The sequence below is a fragment of the Ranitomeya variabilis genome, chromosome 3, assembly GCF_051348905.1.
Source record: "Ranitomeya variabilis isolate aRanVar5 chromosome 3, aRanVar5.hap1, whole genome shotgun sequence".
In the NCBI taxonomy this organism is placed as follows: domain Eukaryota; kingdom Metazoa; phylum Chordata; class Amphibia; order Anura; family Dendrobatidae; genus Ranitomeya; species Ranitomeya variabilis.
In genome coordinates this window covers 164,184,185-164,201,818 of record NC_135234.1, presented here as the reverse complement: position 1 = coordinate 164,201,818, position 17,634 = coordinate 164,184,185, and the positions used below count along the sequence as shown (strand labels likewise).

Sequence of the window (17,634 nt, the reverse complement as noted above, 5' to 3'; positions counted from 1 at the left end):
GCACATGACAGAGCTCGGAAGGGAAGGAGCGCCATTTGGAATGCAGACTTAAATGGATTGGTCTGCAGGCGTCACGTTGCATTTGCAGAGCCCCTGATGTACCCAAACAGTACAAACCCCCCACAAGTGACCCCATATTGGAAACTAGACCTCCCAAGGAACTTATCTAGATGTGTTGTGAGAACTTTGAACCCCCAAGTGTTTCACTACAGTTTACAACGCAGAGCCGTGAAAATAAAACATATTTTTTTCCCACAAAAATGATTTTTAGCCCCCCAAATTTTTATTTTCCCAAGGATAACAAGAGAACTTGGACCGCAGAAGTTGTTGTTCAATTTGTCCCGAGTACGCTGATAACCCATATGTTGGGGTAAACCCCTTTTTGGACGCACGGGAGAGCTCGGAAGGGAAGGAGCACTGTTTTACTTTTTCAACGCAGAATTGGCTGGAATTGAGATCGGACGCCATGTCGCGTTTGGAGAGCCCCTGATGTGCCTGAACAGTGGAAACTCCCCAATTCTACCTGAAACCCTAACCCAAACACACCCCTAACCCTAATCCCAACGGTAACCCTACCCCTAACCTCACCTCTAACCGTTTAATGAACATTTTCTGACAGTCATAAGTGCCACGTATTTAAGTGCCACGTATTTAAGTGCCACATATTTAAGTGCCACGTATTTAAGTGCCACGTGTTTCAGTGCCACGTGTTTCAGTGCCACGTGTTTCAGTGCCACGATATTTCAGTGCCACGTATTTCAGTGCCACGTACTATAAATACTATAACTATGTGGTTATACGTGGCACTGAAATATCGTGGCACGTAAATACGTGGCACTTAAGTACGTGGCACTTAAGTACGTGGCACTTAAATATGTGGCACGTAAATACGTGGCACGTAAATACGTGGCACGTAAATACGTGGCACGTAAATACGTGGCACTTAAGTACGTGGCACTTAAGTACGTGGCACTTAAGTACGTGGCACTTAAGTACGTGGCACTTATATACGTGGCCACTGAAATATCGTGGCACTTATATACGTATATAAACGTATATTTTAGTGCCACGTATTTCAGGTTAGGGGTAGGGTTAGGGGTAGGTTTTTTTTTGTTTGTTTGTTTTCTTGTGTTTTTCTATAAAAACGCATGCGTCTAAAAACGCATGCGTTTTACCACGTTTACATGCGTTTTTTCACACATGCGTTTTTTAAAAAAACGCATGCAGATAAAAACGCAAGTGTGAAACCAGCCTAAAAGACGCTTTTTATAGCAAAAAAGTTTTTGCGTCTCCACATTTTGAGACCTATAATTTTTCCACATTTTGGTCCACAGAGTCATGTGAGGTCTTGTTTTTTGTGGGACGAGTTGACGTTTTTATTGGTAACATTTTCGGACACGTGACCATTTTTGATCACTTTTTATTCCGATTTTTGTGAGGCAGAATGACCAAAAACCAGCTATTCATGAATTTCTTTTGGGAGAGGCGTTTATACCGTTCCGCGTTTGGTAAAATTGATAAAGCAGTTTTATTCTTCGGGTCAGTACGATTACAGCGATACCTCAATTATATCATTTTTTTTATGTTTTGGCGCTTTTATACGATAAAAACTATTTTATAGAAAAAATAATTATTTTGGTATCGCTTTATTCTCAGGACTATAACTTTTTTATTTTTTTGCTGATGATGCTGTATGGCGGCTCGTTTTTTGCGGGACAAGATGACGTTTTCAGCGGTACCATGGTTATTTATATCCGTCTTTTTGATCGCGTGTTATTCCACTTTTTGTTCGGCGGTATGGTAATAAAGCGTTGTTTTTTGCCTCGTTTTTTTTTTTTTTTTCTTACGGTGTTTACTGAAGGGGTTAACTAGTGGGGCAGTTTTATAGGTTGGGTCGTTACGGACGCGGCGATACTAAATATGTGTACTTTTATTGTTTTTTTTATTTTATTTAGATAAAGAAATGTATTTATGGGAATAATATTTTATTTTTTTTTTCATTATTTTGGAATATTTTTTTTTTTTTTTTTTTTACACATTTGGAAAATTTTTTTTTTAACTTTTTTACTTTGCCCCAGGGGGGGACAATACAGATCGGTGATCTGCCAGTTTGCATAGCACTCTGACAGATCACCGATCTGAGGAAAGTGCAGGCTGCTTCACAGTGCCTGCTCTGAGCAGGCGTCTGTGAAGCCACCTCCCTCCCTGCAGGACCCGGATCCGCGGCCATCTTGGATCCGGGTCTGGGAGCTGCAGGGAGGGAGGTAAGACCCTCGCAGCAACGCGATCACATCGCGTTGCTGCGGGGGGCTCAGGGAAGCCCGCAGGGAGCCCTCTCCCTGCGCGATGCTTCCCTGCATCGCCGGCACATCGCGATCATGTTTGATCGCGGTGTGCCGGGGGTTAATGTGCCGGGGGCGGTCCGTGACCGCTCCTGGCACATAGTGCCGGATGTCAGCTGTGATAATCAGCTGACACCCGGCCGCGATCGGCGGCGCTCCCCCCGTGAGCGCCGCTGATCGCGTATGACGTACTATCCCGTCGGCGGTCATACGGGCCCACCCCACCTCGACGGGATAGTACGTCGGATGTCAGGAAGGGGTTAATAGCCAGGAGAGGGTCCATGGTTATTGGCCCCCCCCGTGGCTACAAACATCTGCCCCCAGCCACCCCAGAAAAGGCACATCTGGAAGATGCGCCTATTCTGGCACTTGGCCACTCTTCCCACTCCCGTGTAGCGGTGGGATATGGGGTAATGAAGGGTTAATGCCACCTTGCTATTGTAAGGTGACATTAAGCCAGATTAATAATGGAGAGGCGTCAATTATGACACCTATCCATTATTAATCCAATTGTTTGAAAGGGTTAAAACACACACACACATGATTTAAAAGTAGTTTAATGAAATAAACACAGCGGTTGTTTTAATATTTTATTGCTCTCTCAATCCATTTGCAGACCCTCGCTTGGCAAAACAATAAGCACACAATATACATACCTTCTGCTGACCCGTCACGTCCCACGAAGTAATCCATCTGAAGGGGTTAAAATAATTTACAAGCAGGAGCCCTGCAAATGCAGCTGTGCTCCGTGCCTGTAATCCCCGGCGAATGAATGAAATGTAGGTCAATGACCTACATTTCCTTCAGTCGCGGTGATGCGCCCCCTGGTGGATGTCCTCATATGACCTGGAGCGTGGGAAAAAGTTCCCAGGCTGCAGTTCATGAGAACATCCAGCAGGGGCGCATCACCGCGACTGAATGTAAGTATAGATCACTCTGCTTTCCTTTCAGCACCCGGGGATTACAGGCACGAGCAAGTGGTTTATCGCAGCTCGTGCCTGTAATATTAGTTAACCCCTTCAGATGGATTACCTCGTGGGACGTGACAGTTCATCAGAGAGGGTATGTATATTGTGTGTTTATTGTTTTGCCAAGCGAGGGTGTTGCTGATGGATTGAGAGAGCAATAAAATACTAAAACAACCTGTTTGTTTATTTCATTAAAATACTTTTAAATCATGTGTGTGTTTTTTAACCCTTTCAAACAATTGGATTAATAATGGATAGGTGTCATAATTGACGCCTCTCCATTATTAATCTGGCTTAATGTCACCTTACAATAGCAAGGTGGCATTAACCCTTCATTACCCCATATCCCACCGCTACAGGGAGTGGGAAGAGAGTGGCCAAGTGCCAGAATAGGCGCATCTTCCAGATGTGCCTTTTCTGGGGTGGCTGGGGGCAGATGTTTTTAGCCACGGGGGGGGGCCAATAAACATGGACCCTCTCCTGGCTATTAATATCTGCCCTCAGTCACTGGCTTTACCACTCTGGCGGAGAAAATTGCGCGGGAGCCCACGCCAATTTTTTCCGCCATTTAACCCTTTATTTGAGCAGCTACAGCGGCCAAATTTTGCACATACACACTACTAACATTAGTAGTGTGGAATATGCAAAAAAAAAGGGGATATGAGATGGTTTACTGTATGTAAACCATGTCTCATATGTCGGGTTTGTGAAGGAGAGCGCAAAAGCTGGCAATTGAATTAGCGGCTTTTATGCTATCTAGCGCTGCATTAAATATAAATATACATATATAGGTGTCTCACTGACATGTATATATGTATATATACACATTCTATGTGCATATATCTACTCTATTCTAACCTGTCAGTGTGATTTTACTGTACACGGCGCTGATTTGCCGGCTTTTCAAAGGACACCGGTGCGTAAAAATCGGACAGCAATACGGATGTCATACGGATGATGCGATTAAAAATCGCATGACACTCGCATGACACTCGCATGACACTCGCATACGTTACATCCGTTTTTTCGGTCCAGATTACGGACCGATTTGTCTCTCGGCAGTGGAAATGTACCCTAAAAGTCAGTCACTAACATCAGCATTTAAGCCGTATGATCCTGCCTGCATCATTGGTTGCAGGCCCTGTCGCTGCCAAGACAATAGTTTTGTGAAGCTCTATAACAGTCTGCAGATTATGATTTGTCCAATGTATTGCAATACTATAATAGATTACAAATTCAAGTTCCCTATGGGGACTAAAAAATAAATTAAAAGCAGAAAAAAAAGTAGTATTAATAAAGCATAAAATTTGGAATCAAATCTCTAAAAATATAAAAGAGTTTAACCCCTTCAGGACGCGGCCCTTTTTCCTTTTTTGCATTTTCGTTTTTCGCTCCCCTCCTTCCCAGAGCCATAACTTTTTTAATTTTCTGTCAATATGCCCATATGAGGGCTTATTTTTAGAGGGATGTGTTGTACTTTTGAACAACACCATTGATTTTACCATGTCTTGTACTAGAAAACGGGAAAAAAATTCCAAGTGTGGTGAAATTGTTTTTTGTTTGGCTTTTTTGCTAGGTTCACTAAATGCTAAAACTGACCTACCATTGTGATTCTCCAGGTCATTACAAGTTCATAGACACCAAACATGTCTAGGTTATTTTTCATCTAAGTGGTGAAAAAAAATTCAAAACTTTGCTAAAAAAAAATTTTTCGCCATTTTTCGATACCCGTAGCGTCTCCATTTTTTGGGATCTCGGGTCAGGTGAGGGCTTGTTTTTGTGTGCCAAGCTGACATTTTTAATGATACCACTTTTGTGCAGATACATTCTTTTGATCACCCGTTATTGCATTTTAATGCAATGTCACGGCGACCAAAAAAAAATGTAATTATGGCTTTTTGAATTTTTTTCTCGCTACGCTGTTTAGCGATCAGGTTAATGCTTTTTTTTCATTGATAGATCGGGCGATTCTGAACGTGGCGATACCAAATATGTGTATGTTAGATTTTTTTTATTGTTTTATTTTGGATGGGGCGAAAGGGGGGTGATTTAAACTTTTATATTTTTATTTTTTTCATATTTTTTAAAACCTTTTTTTTTTAACTTTTGCCATGCTTCAATAGCCTCCATGGGAGGCTAGAAGCTGGCACCACTCAATCGGCTCAGCTACATGGGAGCGATCATCGGATCACTGCTATGTAGCTGAATTGCAGGGTGGAGCTCACAGCACACCAGCATCAGTAACCATAGAGGTCTCAAGGAGACATCTGGTTACTATGCCGATGCATCGCTGACCCCCGATCATGTGACAGGGTCGGCGATGCGCGCATTTCTGGCCGTGCGGCCGGAAGCGGTAGTTAAATGCCGCTGTCAGCGCTTGACAGCGGCATTTAACTGGTTAATAGCGGCAGGTGGATCGCGATGCGCTCACATAGCTGTACAAAACAGCTGACATGTCGCGACTGATGTGGGCTCACCACAGGAGCCCACATCAAAGGGGGAGACACGACATGCACAGTACTAGTACGGGGCATGTCGTGGAGGGGTTAATCCACAAGCTAAATGTCAAAAAAAAAATTTAAATAACAAAATTGCCACTTTTTGTTCTATGCACATCCCACAAAAATACAATAAAAACTAACCAAAATAGCATTAAAAAACTACAGCTAAGCACAAACAAAAGTATTTATGAACCTCCAGTGACAGAAAAATAAAAAACTGGTGGGTCTTGGAATATAGTGACAGAAACCAATTTTTTTGCAAAGTTCAGAATTTTTTAAAATAGCTATTAGAATTAAAACACGTACATACATGTTTGGTATCACTATTATACTGACTTGTAAAATGAGGTCATTTTTTGGCTCTACGAATGCTTTAAAAATGAAACACAAATAAAAAAGGTGGAAATGTTTTTTTACACTATTTCACAACACTTGTATTTTTTTTTTTTTTTACACATTTACTGCCCATTGGTAACATTCATGGTGTAATTCGAAACTACAACTCGTGATGCAAAAAACAATCCCTCATATGCCTAGGACTACAGAAAAAAGTAATGACTCTTGGAAAAAGGGAAGGAAAACCCCATACCACAAAAATGAAAATTGGACGCAGTGGGAAACGCTTAATACACCCTGCTACAGGGAAACTGAGCTTATTACCGGGTGTCCGCGCAGATCATTCACATGTCTGATTTTTATATTTGTGTGCTATTCATTATTCATGATGGCACTCGTACTTGTGATAGTCTATGGAGCCATGCACACATCTGTGAAATTTTCGAGGATCGAGAAGTCCTCGGAAAATTGCAGAGACATGTCCGATTTTGATCCAAGGGTTGGATCAAAATCACCAATGTGTGTGAATGGGATCGTGAAAAAAATCAGACCATATTTGGAAGACATACAAATGCAGTGCAATTTTCATAGACTGTCAGAACAAAAAAAGGTGGAGAATTTATTTTTTAAATTTCTCTAGACGAGAAAATCTGATGACACTGGTATCACATTCAGATCAAACTGTGATCCGAGTCTGATCAGATTTATCGGGGGGGGGGGGTTCTTGTACATTGAAAAATCAAAAGTTTAAATGAGGCCTTAAGATGATTGTTAGGAGTCCTTGGAAAGAGACATAACGTCACTGGTATTTAGTTAAAGGACCCCTCTAATAAGTACAAACTATATTTCAAGATTACTACAAAATAATAAGTTATCATATCTGTATGTAGATATTTTAAGTTACATTTAGACTTGTGTTAAAATAATGAAATGATAGTTTATATTGTGCATTTTGCAGCTTCAACCTGTACTTCATATGTTGAAATGATTTCACTACTCATTAATCCATACCCTACGATAGCAGGTGCAGAACCATCAGGCTTAGTGTCATCCAACGTGAATCCTATTGGTGTATCCTCATCTTGAATCATCATACATCCACAGCATCCTTATTAGATATAGAAAAAAAGGGATTCACAGTTTATTGTATTAATAAAATTCCATATATGTATCCTTGGATGTCACAGAAATGTATGCTAGCCCTTTTTATGAATGATGTACCTGCCATTACTGTCACACATGTGCCGATACTGGTTGGCGCGGGCGTGCGGGGGTGTGGCCCCACTGGACCACAGACCAAACTACCCTGGAAGGGGCGTAACTAAGTAGCTTCCTAGGTGTTCGCTGGAGCCTCTGATGGTGAGGTTAGACTTGTGCAATAGGAAGCTACCAGGTAACACTCCAGGGTGGTGTCTGGCTGTGGCTGCTGATCCCACCGGGGAACGGAACATAGACAGGCAAGTGGGAACGGCTGGCACTCTGGCAGACAGGTGGGCACGGCTGGGACACAGGCAGGCAGACGGGTACAACAGAGACAATGGCAGGGAGGCAGGCACGGCTGGCTCTCTGGTGGGCAGGCAGGTACGGCTGGCTCTCTGGTGGGACAGGTGGACAAGATTGGTACACTGGAAGAATCGGTAGGGACCGGTCTGCAGGCAGGTATGTAAAACAGGCAAGAACCTGTTCAGACAGGAGGACTTAAGAATAGGTAAAGAAAGACCGCAAGAGCGGACGCAGAGCAAAAGCACAGGAGCTAGAGCCAAAAACACAAAACGCAGGAGGTGGAGCCAAGAGCAGGAGGCGGAGCCAAGTGCAGAAATGCAGGAGGCGGAGCCAAGCGCAGGAGCAAAACACAGAAACGCAAAAGGCGGAGCCAAGCGCAGAAACGCAGGAGGCGGGGCCAAGAGCTGAAGGTGGAGCCAATGCAGAAGCGCAGGAGGCGGAGCCAAGAGCGGGAGAAGTAGAACCGCAAGGAGCAGAGCCAGGTAGAACCGCAAAGAGCGGAGCAAAGTAGAACCACAAGAAGCAGAGCCGCAGAGCGAGAGCTGAGCGGAGCTACAGAGCAGGGCCACAGAGTGCAGAGCAAAGTCAGAGTACAGATCAAAGTGCACAGCAAAGCTACAGAGAGCAGAGCTGAGAGCAAAGCCACAGAGTGCAGAGCAAGGAGCAAAGCAAGGTCACAGAGAGCGGAGCCGAAAGCAGAGCAAAACAAGACACAGAGTGCAAAGCAAGACAGGGATATAAACAGACACAGGAACAAGACTAGACTAAGACAGAGTCAGGAACGAGACAAGGGACAGAAACATGGACACAAGCCAGGGTGGCGGACATAGGCCAGGATACAAAGCCCCGCTGGGTGGCTACACAGAAAACAGACCAGGGTACAACGCCCCCTGGGTGGCGGACATACGAGCAAACAGAGACAAGGCCTATCACCTCAGCAGCTAAGAACTGACTGAGGGAATAAGTTGCACAGGCCCCCACCAATGGGTGGGGATGTCTTAAATACAGGAAGCCTCATGGCGATTGGCCAGGGACACCTTAACAAGGTGCACACAGTCTCTATAAGAAACAGGAGTTGCCGGTGCCGCCCCCCTTTACAGACAGAGCATGCACAGAGCAAACAGCAGACACGAGGCACACAGCATGGAGCTGGCAGCAGAGAGAAGTCACAACAAGGCCCAGAGAAATAAGTGAGTTTGAGTGTAATGCAGGTGGGGGATGGGAGGCCATGCAGTGATGCCAGCAGAGTTGTTACAATTACTATAGATCCTCTACAGAGCACATGGTGAAACCTAACAGCATGGGTTTCACCATCCATGTGCTCTGTCAGCCTCCACTTACCTTGCCCTTGGCTGAAACAAAAACAATGTAATAAATACCTATCTATACTTTCATTTTCTTTGGTATTCTTTCTATTCCTAGGCAGTAAATATCTGAACCTGCACATAATAACCACATTCTTTACTCCTGAGGAAGAGTGAGTCCATTAGGGGTGTTGATATTGCCAAAAATGGGGCAGTGCTACTGGAGGGTTCACTAATGGAGTATTATTACTGGAGGGAGCACTATTGGGGTATTAGTTATGGAGGAAGAATAGTGGGGCATTAACTCTGGAGGGGGCACTAATGGAACATTATTTCTGGAGGAGGGAATATTAATACTGCAGGGGAACTAATAGAAGATTAGTACTGGAGGGCAAAATAATGGAGCATTCCTAATGGAGGGGTACTGATTGAGCATTATTTCTGAGGGTGGCACCAATTAAAAAGTTATTACTGGTGAAGGGGATATTATTTCTGTTGGGGGAATAATGGACCCTTAATTCTGGAGACGGCTCTAATGAAACATTACTGTAAGGCCCACTAATGGAACATTATTTCTGCAGGTGGCACCAATGGATTATTATTACTAGGGTATTACTAGACGGTTAACATTACTACTGGGGGGTATATTAATGGAGCATTAATTCTGGAGGGAGCATTTATGGAAAATTTTACTGGATGGGGCACTAAGAGAATTATTTCTGGAGGGGGCACTAATGGAAAATTATTATCAGAGGGGCCACTAATAGATCATTATTAATGGAAGGGAAACTAAAGGGACATTTTTTCTCCAATAGGCACAAATAAACTAATAGAAATGTATTAGTAGAGGGGGCATTAATACTGAAGTAATTGAAAGGAGAACTAAAAGGCATTAATAATGGAGGCAGCATTAATGAAGCATTATTACTGTAGGGTGCACTGAGAATGGAACATTGTTAATGGAGGGAACACCAAAGAAACCGTATTAATGGATGGGGCACTAATGGAGTAAATGGAGTATTATTGCTGGAGGGGCACTAATCAAGCATTATTATTGTAAGGCTGGGTTCACACTGCGTTAGCAGCAGCCCATTCAGCACATACAGTAACGGGCTGCTGTTAACGCAAGTGCCGACGTTACATCCCGCTAGCGCAGATAGAGCATCTGCTAGCTCTATCTGCGCTAGCAGTGACGGACCCGGAAACGCTGCAGCCCGCGTCTCAGGGTCCGTCACTCAATGACGGAACATCCCTAGCGCACGCCCATTATGGGCGTGCGCTAGCGATGAGTCTGACATTGCAGTTAATGGCAGCCGTAACGGACTACGTTACACCGCGTTTATGCCGCGGTGTAACGTAGTCTGTTAGACGGACGACCATAACGCAATGTGAACCCAGCCTAAGGCAGGGGTGGGGAACCTCAAGCCCATGGGCCATTTACGACCCACAATTATCTTTTCTCTGGCCCTCAGCGAATTCCTGGGGACAGCAGGGCTTGGGTAAGCAGCTTTGTTTTGAGGGCCACTGGGCTTTCAATTTCTTCTTGGTCTGTGGGCACACGCTCACTGCATTCATTACTGAATGCTGAGGCACATGCAATATAAAATTACGTCATGACATCAGTGCCAGCGTCAAGACATACTTTGTGGGTGGAGTTAGTGTAAGGTTTTAGAGCACTGTAAGGATGGTATAAATATCCAAATGGTCCTTGATCATTATTCCTTGATTGGGACAGTCAAGAGGCATTATTACATGAGCCACATAACTGGGGGTAACAGTGCAATGGGTAGTTTATGTAGGTTGGGGATATGTGGGGATGATGCTGGAAATGTGAGAAGTAAATTGTTTTTGGGCTACAAAATTTGCAGAGTGAAGTGTTGTGAATTTGGATTTTGGGCTCCCCCGGTGGCTACTGGTGGAATTGAACTGGTGTCTTCATCTTCTCTGTTCACCTGTTCCCATCAAGATGTGGGAGTCGCTATATAACCTTGCTGCTCTGTTAGTTGCTTGCCGGTCAACAATGTTATCAGAAGCCTCTCTGTGCTTGTTCCTGCTCCTAGACAACTACTAGATAAGTTGGACTCTTGTCCATGTTTGTTTTTGCATTTTGTTCCAGTTCACAGCTGTAGTTTCGTTACTGTGTCTGGAAAGCTCTTGTGAACGGGAATTGCCACTCTGGTGTTATGAGTTAATGCCAGAGTTTTAAAGTAATTTCTGGATGGTGTTTTTGATAGGGTTTTCAGCTGACCATGAAAGTGTCCTTTCTGTCTTCTGCTATGTAGTAAGTGGACCTCAAATTTGCTAAACCTATTTTCATACTACGTTTGTTATTTCATCTCAACTCACCGCCAATACATGTGGGGGGCCTCTGTCTCCTTTCGGGGTATTTCTCTAGAGGTGAGCTAGGACTAATATTTTCCTCTGCTAGCTTTATTTAGTCCTCCGGCTGGGCTGGGCATCTAGAATCAACGTAGGCATGCTACCCGGCCACTGCTAGTTGTGCGTTAGGTTTAGTTCATGGTCAGCTCAGTTCCCATCTTCCAAGAGCTAGTTCCTATATATGCTTATGCTATGTTCTCTTGCCATTGAGATCATGACAGTTTGACCGGCCCGCAAAGTGTTAATTGTTTGGGCTGAAGCAGGAGAAAAAGAAGTGTTGAAGGGAAAATTTTTTTTTTTTTCCCCTCAGAGTTTTGCTGCCTAGCCCTTAATTGCTGTCTAGCTGCTTCTTACCTCCTCTTAACCCTTGAATGGCTCTGTGTCCACCTGTTTGTAATGGATCTTCAGAGTGTAACTGCAGGTTTGAATAATCTCGCCACGAAGGTACAAAATTTGCAAGATTTTGTTTGTCATGCACCTGTATCTGAGCCGAGAATTCCTTTGCCGGAATTTTTCTCGGGGAATAGATCCGGGTTTCAGAATTTTCGAAATAATTGCAAATTATTTTTGTCTCTGAAATCTCGCTCTGCCGGAGACCCTGCACAGCAGGTCAGGATTGTGATTTCCTTGCTCCGGGGCGACCCTCAAGACTGGGCTTTTTCATTGACACCAGGGGATCCTGCGTTGCTCAATGTGGATGCGTTTTTTCTGGCCTTGGGGTTGCTTTATGACGAACCTCATTTGGAGCTTCAGGCAGAAAAAACTTTGATGTCCCTATCTCAGGGGCAAGATGAAGCGGAAATTTACGGCCAAAGATTCCGTAAATGGTCTGTGCTTACTCAGTGGAATGAGTGCGCCCTGGCGGCGACTTTCAGAGAGGGTCTCTCTGATGCCATTAAGGATGTTATGGTGGGGTTCCCTGTGCCTGCGGGTCTGAATGAGTCCATGACAATGGCTATTCAGATCGATAGGCGTTTGCGGGAGCGCAAACCAGTGCACCATCTGGCGGTGTCCACTGAGAAGTCGCCAGAGAGTATGCAGTGTGATAGAATTCTGTCCCGAAGCGAGCGGCAGAATTTTAGACGGAAAAATGGGTTGTGTTTCTATTGTGGTGATTCTACTCATGTTATATCAGCATGCTCTAAGCGCACTAAAAAGCTTGGTAAATCTGTTTCCATTTGCACCTTACCGTCTAAATTTATTCTATCTGTGACCCTGATTTGCTCTTTGTCATCTATTACCACGGACGCCTATGTCGACTCTGGCGCCGCTTTGAGTCTTATGGATTGGTCCTTTGCCAAACGCTGTGGGTATGATTTAGAGCCTTTGGAGACTCCTATTCCTCTGAAGGGGATTGACTCCACCCCATTGGCTAATAATAAACCACAATACTGGACACAAGTAACTATGCGTATTAATCCGGATCACCAGGAGATTATTCGCTTTCTGGTGCTGTATAATCTACATGATGATTTGGTGCTAGGATTGCCTTGGCTGCAATCTCACAACCCAGTCCTCGACTGGAGAGCTATGTCTGTGTTGAGCTGGGGATGTAAGGGGGCTCATGGGGATGTACCTGTGGTTTCCATTTCATCATCCATTCCCTCTGAAATTCCTGAGTTCCTGTCTGACTATCGTGACGTCTTTGAAGAATCCAAGCTTGGTTCGTTACCTCCGCACCGAGAGTGCGATTGTGCCATAGATTTAATCCCGGGTAGTAAATACCCAAAGGGTCGTTTATTTAATCTGTCTGTGCCTGAACATGCTGCTATGCGAGAATATATAAAGGAGTCCTTGGAAAAGGGACATATTCGTCCATCGTCATCTCCCTTAGGAGCCGGTTTTTTCTTTGTGTCAAAAAAAGACGGCTCTTTGAGACCATGTATTGATTATCGGCTTTTGAATAAAATCACTGTTAAATATCAATACCCATTGCCGTTGCTGACTGATTTGTTTGCTCGCATAAAGGGGGCCAAGTGGTTCTCTAAGATTGACCTTCGTGGGGCGTATAATTTGGTGCGAATCAGGTAGGGGGATGAGTGGAAAACCGCATTTAATACGCCCGAGGGCCACTTTGAGTATTTAGTGATGCCTTTTGGTCTTTCTAATGCTCCGTCAGTTTTCCAGTCCTTTATGCATGATATTTTTCGCGATTATTTGGATAAATTTATGATTGTGTATCTGGATGATATTCTGATTTTTTCGGATGACTGGGACTCTCATGTCCAGCAAGTCAGGAGGGTTTTTCAGGTTTTGCGGTCTAATTCTTTGTGTGTGAAGGGTTCTAAGTGTGTTTTTGGGGTACAGAGGATTTCCTTTTTGGGATATATTTTTTCCCCCTCTTCCATTGAAATGGATCCTGTCAAGGTTCAAGCTATTTGTGATTGGACGCAGCCCTCTTCTCTTAAGAGTCTTCAGAAATTTTTGGGCTTTGCTAACTTTTATCGTCGATTTATTGCTGGTTTTTCGGATATTGCTAAGCCATTGACCGATTTGACTAAGAAGGGTGCTGATGTTGCTGATTGGTCCCCTGATGCTGTGGAGGCCTTTCGGGAGCTTAAGCGCCGTTTTTCCTCTGCCCCTGTGTTGCGTCAGCCTGATGTTGCTCTACCTTTTCAGGTTGAGGTCGACGCTTCTGAGATCGGAGCTGGGGCAGTGTTGTCGCAGAAAAGTTCTGACTGCTCCGTGATGAGGCCTTGTGCCTTCTTTTCCCGTAAATTTTCGCCCGCTGAGCGGAATTATGATGTTGGGAATCGGGAGCTTTTGGCCATGAAGTGGGCTTTTGAGGAGTGGCGCCATTGGCTTGAGGGGGCCAGACATCAGGTGGTGGTATTGACTGACCACAAAAATTTGATTTATCTTGAGACCGCCAGGCGCCTGAATCCTAGACAGGCGCGCTGGTCATTATTTTTCTCTCGGTTTAATTTTGTGGTGTCATACCTACCGGGTTCTAAGAATGTTAAGGCGGATGCCCTTTCTAGGAGTTTTGAGCCTGACTCGCCTGGTAACTCTGAGCCCACAGGTATCCTTAAGGATGGAGTGGTATTGTCAGCCATTTCTCCAGACCTGCGGCGGGCCTTGCAGGAGTTTCAGGCGGAGAGACCTGATCGTTGCCCACCTGATAAACTGTTTGTTCCTGATGATTGGACCAGTAGAGTCATCTCTGAGGTTCATTCTTCTGCGTTGGCAGGTCATCCTGGCATTTTTGGTACCAGGGATTTGGTGGCAAGGTCCTTCTGGTGGCCTTCCCTGTCACGAGATGTGCGAGGCTTTGTGCAGTCTTGTGACGTTTGTGCTCGGGCCAAGCCTTGTTGTTCTCGGGCTAGTGGATTATTGTTGCCCTTGCCTATTCCTAAGAGGCCTTGGACGCACATCTCGATGGATTTTATTTCAGATCTGCCTGTTTCTCAGAAGATGTCTGTCATCTGGGTGGTGTGTGACCGTTTTTCTAAGATGGTCCATTTGGTTCCTCTGCCCAAGTTACCTTCTTCTTCCGAGTTGGTTCCTCTGTTTTTTCAAAATGTTGTTCGTTTGCATGGTATTCCTGAGAATATCGTTTCTGACAGAGGGACCCAATTCGTGTCTAGATTTTGGCGGGCATTCTGTGCTAGGATGGGCATAGATTTATCTTTTTCGTCCGCTTTCCATCCTCAGACGAATGGCCAGACCGAGCGGATTAATCAGACCCTGGAGACATATCTGAGGTGTTTTGTGTCTGCTGACCAGGATGATTGGGTTGCTTTTTTGCCATTGGCGGAGTTCGCTCTCAATAATCGGGCCAGCTCTGCCACTTTGGTGTCCCCGTTTTTCTGTAATTCGGGGTTTCATCCTCGATTTTCCTCTGGTCAGGTGGAATCTTCGGATTGTCCTGGAGTGGATGCTGTGGTGGAGAGATTGCATCAGATCTGGGGGCAGGTGGTGGACAATTTGAGGTTGTCCCAGGAGAAGACTCAGCTTTTTGCCAACCGCCACCGTCGTGTTGGTCCTCGGCTTTCTGTTGGGGATTTGGTGTGGTTGTCTTCTCGTTTTGTCCCTATGAGGGTCTCTTCTCCTAAGTTTAAGCCTCGGTTTATCGGCCCGTATAAGATATTGGAGATTCTTAACCCTGTTTCCTTCCGTTTGGACCTCCCTGCATCCTTTTCTATTCATAACGTTTTTCATCGGTCATTATTGCGCAGGTATGAGGTACCGGTTGTGCCTTCCGTTGAGCCTCCTGCTCCGGTGTTGGTTGAGGGTGAGTTGGAGTACGTTGTGGAGAAAATCTTGGACTCTCGTGTTTCCAGACGGAGACTCCAGTATCTGGTCAAGTGGAAGGGATACGGCCAGGAGGATAATTCTTGGGTGAATGCATCTGATGTTCATGCCTCCGATCTGGTTCGTGCCTTTCATAGGGCCCATCCTGATCGCCCTGGTGGTTCTGGTGAGGGTTCGGTGCCCCCTCCTTGAGGGGGGGGTACTGTTGTGAATTTGGATTTTGGGCTCCCCCGGTGGCTACTGGTGGAATTGAACTGGTGTCTTCATCTTCTCTGTTCACCTGTTCCCATCAAGATGTGGGAGTCGCTATATAACCTTGCTGCTCTGTTAGTTGCTTGCCGGTCAACAATGTTATCAGAAGCCTCTCTGTGCTTGTTCCTGCTCCTAGACAACTACTAGATAAGTTGGACTCTTGTCCATGTTTGTTTTTGCATTTTGTTCCAGTTCACAGCTGTAGTTTCGTTACTGTGTCTGGAAAGCTCTTGTGAACGGGAATTGCCACTCTGGTGTTATGAGTTAATGCCAGAGTTTTAAAGTAATTTCTGGATGGTGTTTTTGATAGGGTTTTCAGCTGACCATGAAAGTGTCCTTTCTGTCTTCTGCTATGTAGTAAGTGGACCTCAAATTTGCTAAACCTATTTTCATACTACGTTTGTTATTTCATCTCAACTCACCGCCAATACATGTGGGGGGCCTCTGTCTCCTTTCGGGGTATTTCTCTAGAGGTGAGCTAGGACTAATATTTTCCTCTGCTAGCTTTATTTAGTCCTCCGGCTGGGCTGGGCATCTAGAATCAACGTAGGCATGCTACCCGGCCACTGCTAGTTGTGCGTTAGGTTTAGTTCATGGTCAGCTCAGTTCCCATCTTCCAAGAGCTAGTTCCTATATATGCTTATGCTATGTTCTCTTGCCATTGAGATCATGACAGTGAAGTCATCATGGCAGTGTGGGTGGGTTGGAAAAATCAAGAAAAGTGGATGACTCCAACAAGAAATAACATCAGCTGTAAGTCACTATATAACTGTACTGTACTCACTTACACAGTCTGCAGAAGTAGTATTTACCACTGGATAGTCAATGTAAGTTTTTTCCATAATAGTTTGGTAGTGCAATTTAGTGACTCTCTAGTGGTATATAGTATATAGCGGTGTATAGTAATATTATTGGTAAAATTGCTTTTGTACAGTGTGTTTTGTTCTGTAGAAGCAATATTTACTCACTATGTTATGATAGTGGTTGTTATCATGGTATGGCAGTATTCTTTCAGCTTAGTACTGTGGTATTATTGGCAATATTGGCTTTGTAAAGTGGGATTTGTTTGGAACAGGTATGTAAGGATTACCGTATATAGTCTTTGTATAGAAGTATAATTGTTAACACATATACAGCTCTGGCAAAAATTAAGAGACCACCACCACATCAAAACCCTGTCATGGGCAGCCCAATCTCCAGACCTGAACCCCATTGAAAACCTCTGGAATGTAATCAAGAGGAAGATGGATAGTCACAAGCCATCAAACAAAAGAAGAACTGCTTTAATTTTTGCACCAAAAGCAGTGTGAAAGACTGGTGGAAAGCATGCCAAGACGCATGAAAGCTGTGATTAAAAATCATGGTTATTCCACAAAATATTGATTTCTGAACTCTTCCTGAGTTAAAACATTAGTATTGTTGTTCCTAAATGATTATTAACTTGTCTTCTTTGGATTATTTGAGGTCTGAAAGCACTGTTTGTTTGTTTGTTTTTTTTAATTTAGACCATTTATCTTTTTCAGAAGAAAAATACAAAATGTGTTGCTTGAAAATTCGGAGACATGTTGTCAGAAGTTTATAGAATAAAAGACCAATTTATATTTTACTTCAAATATACCAATAAAGAGAAAAATCAGACAAACTGAACATTTTGCAGTGGTCTCTTAATTTTTGCCAGAGCTGTATATATAATATAATTGTATGTTTTTAAAGCTTTATTTTATTTGGCATAATGGCGAATATGGGGAGACTTGTGCCTCTATGCTTGTATGGCCCTAGTAACGCTTGTGGCAGC

General features: G+C 44.2%; 1 protein-coding gene across 2 annotated transcripts in view; it reads right to left on the bottom strand.

Annotated features, from left to right (window-relative positions):
- Positions 1 to 17,634, bottom strand: part of LOC143815530 (amine oxidase [flavin-containing] A-like) — a 167,247-nt gene that overhangs the window by 66,072 nt on the left and 83,541 nt on the right. For both annotated transcript variants that reach the window (XM_077294819.1, XM_077294820.1), the window contains exon 9: positions 7,159 to 7,255. In XM_077294819.1, the coding sequence (XP_077150934.1) occupies positions 7,159 to 7,255 (97 nt within the window). The remainder of the gene's footprint in view (positions 1 to 7,158; positions 7,256 to 17,634) is intronic.